Raw genomic sequence first — 7831 nt, forward strand, 5'->3', positions numbered from 1 at the left:
ATGAAAAGCCCACGCACCGCAACGAAGATTAGCCCCCGCTTGCCGCAACTAGAGAAAAGCCCACGCGCAGTAAAATAAATAAATAAAAAAATTAAAAAAAAAAAAAGTTTAGTGATTTGGAAATTCCCTGGTGGTCCAGTGGTTAGGACTTCGAGCTTTCACCACCTGGGGTGTGGGTTCGATTCCTGGTCGGGGAACTAAGATCCTGCAAGATGTGTGACACAGCCAAAAAAAAAGTTTAGTGATTTGACTTAAATATTTGAGACTTTCTACCCTTCCCTACTGCAAGACTTGTTTCTTTTTTTCTTTTTTAATCTTTTCTTTTTTTATAGTTGATACACAATATTATGTTAGTTCCAGGTATACAGCAGAATGATTCAGTTTTGGGCATCCCTGATGGCACAGTGGTTGAGAGTCTGCCTGCCGATGCAGGGGACACGGGTTCGTGCCCCGGTCTGGGAAGATCCCACGTGCCCTGGAGCGGCTGGGCCCGTGAGCCATGGCTGCTGAGCCTGCGCGTCCAGAGCCTGTGCTTCGCAACGGGAGAGGCCACAACAGTGAGAGGCCCACATACCACAAAAAAAAAAAAAAAAAAGATTCAGTTTTATATATACTATTTTTTTCAGATTATTTTCCATTATAGGTTATTACAAGATTTTGAATATAGTTCCCTATGCTATACAGTAAATCCTTGTTGCTTATCTATTTTATGTGTAGTAGTTTATTAAACCCGTACTCTTAATGTATACCCCCGCTTCCTTTCCCCTTTGGTAACCATAAGTTTATTTTCTATGTCTGTGAGTTAGTTTCTGTTTTGTATATAGATTCTCTTGTATTATTTTTTAAATTCCACATATAAATGATAAAATATTTATCTTTCTCTGACTTACTTCACTAAGTATTATCTAGGTCCATCCATGTTGCTGCAAATGGCAATAATTCAGTCTTTTTTATGGCTGAGTAGTAGTCCATTGTATACATGTACCACATCTTCTTAAGCCAGTTGTCTGTTGATGGGTACTTGGGTTGTTTCCATGACTTGGCTATTGTAAATAGTGCTGCTATGAACATTGGGGTGCGTGTATTGAATTAGAGTTTTGTCTTTTCTGGACATATACCCGGGTATGGAATAGCTGGATTATATGGTAGCTCTGTTTTTAGTTTTTAAAGGAACTTCCATATTGTTTTCCATAGTGGCTGCACCAATTTACATTCCCACCAACAGTGTTGGAGGGTTCCCTTTCCTTCCAGTTTACCATTTGAAATTTTGGTCCAGTTGTCCAGACTGAGCCTTCTTATTTTGGATGATGTGGTTGGAGCTGCCGCTTTCTTTAGCCTGTGGCCTGACACTCTCAGAACTGTGTGTGTTGGTTTCAGCTATTAGGAACAATGCAAGAACACCCGTGCTTTACCTTTTTTTTTTTTCTTGCGTTATGCGGGCCTCTCACTGTTGTGGCCTCTCCCATTTGCGGAGCACAGGCTCCGGACGCGCAGGCTCAGTGGCCATGGCTCACGGGCCCAGCCGCTCCACGGCATGTGGGATCTTCCCGAAACGGGGCACGAACCCGCGTCTCCTGCATCGGCAGGCGGACTCTCAAGCACTGCGCCACCAGGGAAGCCCCGTGCTTTACCTTTGAAATGCTTTTGTAACAGGTTTTGGTCCATGGGCTTTAAGAAGCAGCTTTTTCACATACCTTAAAGTGCTCCAAATACTCTTCTGTTCACAGAAAACAAGCTGACCTCCCTTTACCTCTGACCACACTCTGGGTCCTTCAGATTTGTCTAAATCTTTACTTTCATCATGATTTACTCAGCTGCTGCTATTTTCTTATTTATCAAGAGTTGGAACGTTCCTATTTCCATGAGGAGAGGTGTTGGTGTTATTGCTTTGACCATCACTTTGCAGTGTCTTTCCTTTGTAGACCCCATATCATGTCAACCTCCTCCTGGCTGGCTATGATGAGCATGAGGGCCCAGCGCTCTACTACATGGACTACCTGGCAGCCTTGGCAAAAGCCCCTTTTGCAGCCCACGGCTATGGTGCCTTCCTGACTCTCAGTATCCTGGACCGGTATTACACACCAAGTAAGTTTCAGCTCTCTAAGTGTAGGGAGCAGTAGCAGAGCCCTGTCCTCAGCTGTTTCCTGGTTTTGTGCACAACCCCCTGGAGTTGGGTGGCCAGGGCTTGCAAAGAGGATGGATCCTAAGAAGCACATGCAGGTGCCCTCTGGAAGCTTTCTCCTGTAGGTCATTAGGGTTATGGAAAAGCTGATCGAACTCCCTCTTCTGCCAGATAAAACAAGGTATTGCTTATGCCCAGAGCTGGGTTTTGTTTTGTTTTAAAGGGGAGTTGGAATAAAACTATAATGCTTCAGTTACAAAAGTTCAGTTTTTTCACTCATTTTGCCCTAGTTAGGTGCTCATTAGCTTCTCAGGTGTAAAGAATGTGCAAGTAAACCAAGTGGTTTGTATGTTTGTTTTGAGCTTGTGGTGATGAACAGGTCTCCAGCATGACAACTGAGGGTTTCTTTTCTTAAATATCAAAGCTTTCTAAGGCCATAGCCTGAGCTGTTCCCTTGGTTCTTATCACCTAATGGCTACCCCTCCTACAAGAAAAAGCTGGCTCTCTACTTGTCCATGAACCATCAGCTTGGCAAACCTCCAGACACTGGGATGCTTTTGTGTTAAGTTCTATTTTCTGACCCCAATCCTAACCTCAACTTCAGCCACTGTGAGCAATAGGCACTTGGGATTCTCAGCTTTTACAAGCTATAGATGTAGCACAGATAACCAGTTTTCTCCTTATATTCCATTCATCCCTGTCAGTATAGAAAGAATCTGGCTTGTTCATTCCTTTTTTGGTGCTGCCCTCTCACTCAACCTCAGCCATGCCAGAGCTCCAGGCCACATCCTAAAAAGAATTAGCCTGGTCTCCTAGTGACTATTTCTTGATTTGGCGTCCGTCAGTAATACAGCTGATTTGCCCACCAAAATAACCACCAACCACCCCTGAAGCCTAACTGCATAATATGTCATCCCAGTTTGCCATGCCTGTGGACAGTTCCTTTGGCTCCTATTTTATGAGAGACTCAGCCCCATCCTATGAATTCTCATTCCATTGTTAAACTGAGGCCCAGCTGGCAAAGTGAGGCTAAAACACTGGCCCTGTCCTCCCTTTCCCTGATTTGCAGCTGGCTAGGGCAGATGGAGCTGATTTAAGCCCTGGTCTAAAGGGGGGCTGGGGGCGTTGGGAGTTGGGGGATGGGCTATAAAGAAGAGGCAGGCCGCTGGACTTATCTAGAGGCAAGCCCTGGCCATGGGAGGCAGAATTCCGTCATGCTCTCCCTTCTCTGTAGCAAATCAATTTGCAATGGCTTGTGGCTGCCTGAGCATTGGGTGTGGGGCACCCTCAACTGCATATGGAATAAGTTTGTTGAAAGCCAGAAGGCTAGGCTTTTTTTTTTTTTTTTTTTCCTTTTAGCATTGGGTGTGGGGCACCCTCAACTGCATATGGAATAAGTTTGTTGAAAGCCAGAAGGCTAGGCTTTTTTTTTTTTTTTTTTGCCTTTTCTGTTGTGCAGCATTTGTGTGGCATGCTGAGCTGAAAAAGTTTGAAACTTAGTCAAAAGTTGCAGCAGAGAGTTGGACTTAATGTCAGCACCTTGAGTGCCTGGCTTCTGTGTTCTCTTTCAGCTATCTCACGTGAGAAGGCAGTGGAGCTTCTTAGGAAATGTCTGGAGGAGGTGAGTAGCTCCCATGGGATCCTGAAAGGAATGTTTTGTCTCTCTGTTTGCCAATATTGTTCCCGTTCCTCAGTTGCATTTTTTCTGATCCTTGCCAGAAGGTATAATAAATATCCACTAACCAGATGTGAAGTTGCTACCAGGGGTAGAGTTTGGTACATAACAAGCTTATTTTTTCACTTATGGGTCACCTTCTCATCAATGTCAATTTTATAATTTAATTAATTTTCTTTTTGGTTCATCCAGACTAGTGGTTCTCAAAATTTAGCATGTATAAGAATCATCTGGGGAGCTTGTTTCTTAAAAAAGGCAGATTCATGCTTTCCACCCCACTCCCCACCCAATTCTGATTCAGTGGTCCTGGTGGAGATCTTGAGAATATTTTAACCAGCAGTCCCAAATGATTTTGCTGCAGGTGGTAACTGGGGCCATACTTTCAGAACTATTGTGCTAGATTTTATACCTGCTCTATTTTTGTGCTACCTGGAGTTGTCATAAAGTCTGCTCCCTTGGGGACTTCCCTGGTGGTGCAGTGGTTAAGAATCCGCCTGCCAACTCAGGGGACACGGGTTTGATCCCTGGTCTGGGAAGATCCCACATGCTGTGGAGCAACTAAGTCCGTGTGCCACAACTACTGAGCCTGCACTGTAGAGCCCGCGAGCCACAACTGCTGAGCCCGCGAGCCACAGCTACTGAAGTCCTTGTGCCTAGAGCCCCTGCTCTTCAACGAAGAGTAGCCCCCACTCGCTGCAACTAGAGAAAGCCTGCATACAGCAATGAAGACCAAATGCAACCAAAAAAAAAAAAGTCTGTTCCCTTAACGGTACATAAGTTTGGGAGGGAAAGCCTCTGCTGGGAATTCAGGAGGCCATAGAAGGTAACTAAGAGGCTTTGGGCAGTAGGGGAGAGTAGCCCTTAGTTTATGAGGCCAGGAACACAGGCCCTGCCCATTCTAATACTACTCCTAGGAGTCTAAGGCTCTGGGGTATGAATGGAAGATGAGGAGGAAAAGAAAGCAGATCCTGTAGGCTTTTAAATTTTTTTACTGTTCTTGTAGCCTAAGGATGAACTTGAATTCGTGGTCTAGTGAGAAGAGAGTAGGAGGTTGAGAGCAGGTTGGTAGCATTGGACAGTAATGTCAGTTTGCCTCTTACACAAGCCTGTCATTTTCATTCCATAGTGCCACTTTTTCCTCTTGTTTGTAAATCCCCTTTCCAAAGCAGAAGCTGAGAATAAACTCATGTGCTTTTCTTATTAACCATTCAGCCACGAGGCCATATTAGTCCAGCAGCCCCAAGTGTTGCAAGGGGCTGCCAGGAAGAAGCCACTGGAATTTCGAATGCTTTGAGACTATTCCTCAAGGATCCTAAATATGATTATTTTATAAACCCACATTTCCTTGTTGTCACCTTTTCTTGATCTTGGAGCTGGTTTCTGGACACAGGAGTCATCAGCCAGAGAGGACTGTAGAAATGGAAATGGGTGTTGCTGTCCAGTCCTCATCTGTAAAGGAGATGGGAAACATCAAGAGAGAGAGGGCTTAGGCCTGGAGAGGTGTACATGTCCAGGATATGCCCCTAAGGGAGCACATGGAGTTTTGTGCCTTCTATCTAGAGATTAAGTGAGGTGTCCAGGAAGAGTCGCCCACAGAAGCAAAGATTTCCTCCAGCTGTATTTCTCAGTAACCTCCAGCCAGGTTAATGGGGGCCATCTGGTTTTATGCACATAGACCACAGCTCCTTTGGAATAGCCTCTCAAGCAGAGTCTCATGAAAGCCCAGAGGTGTTTCTTTAATGACAGGTTAGCTTGTATTGGAGGAGACAGAAGCAGGAGTTGTTCCAAGAGTAGTTCTGAGGCCATCCTTCCCACCACCCCCCAGCTATACACACAAACACATACACATCTGGTCCTTATAATGCGGACGGGTGACTGGAGCAAATTGTTGGGACCTAGGAGTACATGGCTTTGGTCCAAAGCTTATTCCTAGGGCAGTCGCTCCTTGGTTGGCTTGTTACCTTGAGACACTTTAAAAGAGAAGTCTGGGGCTTCCCTGGTGGCGCCGTGGCTAAGACTCCCCCTGCCGATGCAGGGGACACGGGTTCGAGCCCTGGTCCGGGAGGATCCCACATGCCGTGGAGCGGCTGAGCCCGTGTGCCACAACTACTGAGCCTGTGCTCTAGAGCCCGCAAGCCACAACTCCTGAGCCCGAGCACCTAGAGCCCGTGCTCTGCGACAAGAGAGGCCACCGCAGTGAGAAGCCCATGCACCGCAACGAAGAGTAGCCCCCGCTCACCGCAACTGGAGAAAGCCTGTGCACAGCAACCAAGACCCAACACAGCCAAAAATAAATAAATTAAATAAATGAATTAAAAAAAAAAAAAAGAAGTCTGTGTTTACCAGGCTAATTGGTGGCAAATTGTGAGGAATAGAGCATTAGATTGTCTCATTCTTCATCAGCTGACTGACCAGAGTCAAGCCCTCAGCTCTTGCTCACTACCTTCCAGTCAGCCTCCATCTGCAGTTTGGGCTTTCCTCAGTGTCCTAGTACCAACTGCCTCCAATAGGATACCAGCGGCACAAAAGCAGAGATTATTATCTGCTTATATGCCCAGTGCCTAGAACAGAGCTTGGACCACAGTTAGTTCTCAATAAAAATTTGTTGACTGATTTCCTTCATGTTTCTCTGCAGCTCCAGAAACGCTTCATTCTGAATCTGCCAGCCTTCAGTGTTCGAATCATTGACAAGAATGGCATCCATGACCTGGACAACATTTCCTTCCCTAAACAGGGCTCCTAACGTCATGCCCTCCCTCCCACTTGCCAGGGAACTTTTTTTGATGGGCTTCTTTATTTTTTTCTACTGTTCTGACATGTGCTCTCCATAGATGGTTATTTCAGAATAAAGCTGACTATGGATAAATTGAGTGCTCTGGGTTGAGTCTCAGTTTACCTAACATCACCTCAGGAAGGAAGTGGAGGGAGGATTACCTGCATTGGACTTTTTGCCAGGACTGTCTTTCTTCCTGCCCTTTTCCCTTCGTTAATGCTCTGATTGCCCTTTAGCAGCTGACAGCTGGCTCGCTAATGTTTCATTCCCTCTAAAGCAGTGGTTCTTTATTGCCCCTAAGCTTAAACATTTTTAACTTAATTAATTTGAATAGGTAATACATGTACCTATAGATTGACATATATACACTAATATGTATAAAATAAGTAACTAATAAAAAGCAGGTGGATAGCACAGAGAACTCTAGTTCACTTCGCTGTACAGTAGAAACTAACACAACGTTGTAAAACAACTATACCCCAATTAAAAAAAAAGAATGAAAGAAACAGAAATAAAAAGTAAAACTGTAAAACATCTAGAAGAACCCCCCCAAAAAATAATTGTTATTGGGCCATTAAAAAATAAATGCAAACAGTACAAAAACACACAGTAAAAATGTTTCTCCCATCCCTATAATTTAATCATCCTCTTCCCTTCCCAGAGGAAACTTCAGCTACTAATTTCTTATCTAACCTTTAAGAGATATGCTGTTCTTGTATAAAATATGTGCATGCACATGTCCCTTTGAAACAATATTTTTAAATGTTCTGCGTATTGCTTTTTTTCATTTAACACTGTGTTGGAGATTGTTTTTATATCAGTACCTAAATAACCACCTTATTGTTGTTGACAGTTCGATAATATTCCATGAAATTGGTGTACTGTAGGTGGTTAACCAGGTATCTGTTTTACTTCCTAACCTAGCTTTTTGGAAATGAGTAATATAGATGTTTTTTGATTGGTGCCACTAAAACAGTGATTCTTTTTTTTTTTTTCCTTGCGTTATGCGGGCCTCTCACTGTTGTGGCCTCTCCCATTTGCGGAGCACAGGCTCCGGACGCGCAGGCTCAGTGGCCATGGCTCACGGGCCCAGCCGCTCCGCGGCATGTGGGATCTTCCCGAAACGGGGCACGAACCCGCGTCTCCTGCATCGGCAGGCGGACTCTCAAGCACTGCGCCACCAGGGAAGCCCTAAAACAGTGATTCTTAACCAGATGTATGTATGAGTCACCTGGGGAGTTTTCTTTTTTAGTCTACATGA

At 44.7% G+C, this 7831-nt stretch overlaps 1 protein-coding gene across 2 annotated transcripts in view; it reads left to right on the top strand.

Annotated features, from left to right (window-relative positions):
* PSMB2 (proteasome 20S subunit beta 2) overlaps positions 1-6666 on the top strand; it is a 37489-nt gene extending 30823 nt beyond the window's left edge. Inside the window, exons 4-6 of one of the 2 annotated variants that reach the window (XM_007453837.1) lie at positions 1923-2085; positions 3694-3743; positions 6433-6666. In XM_007453837.1, the coding sequence (XP_007453899.1) occupies positions 1923-2085; positions 3694-3743; positions 6433-6540 (321 nt within the window). In that variant the 3' untranslated portion in view covers positions 6541-6666. The remainder of the gene's footprint in view (positions 1-1922; positions 2086-3693; positions 3744-6432) is intronic. The other variant, XM_007453836.1, reaches the window with a different exon arrangement.
* Positions 6667-7831: the final 1165 nt, after the last annotated feature.

This window comes from Lipotes vexillifer, unplaced genomic scaffold (genome assembly GCF_000442215.2).
Source record: "Lipotes vexillifer unplaced genomic scaffold, Lipotes_vexillifer_v1.1 scaffold213, whole genome shotgun sequence".
NCBI classification, from domain to species: Eukaryota; Metazoa; Chordata; class Mammalia; order Artiodactyla; family Lipotidae; genus Lipotes; species Lipotes vexillifer.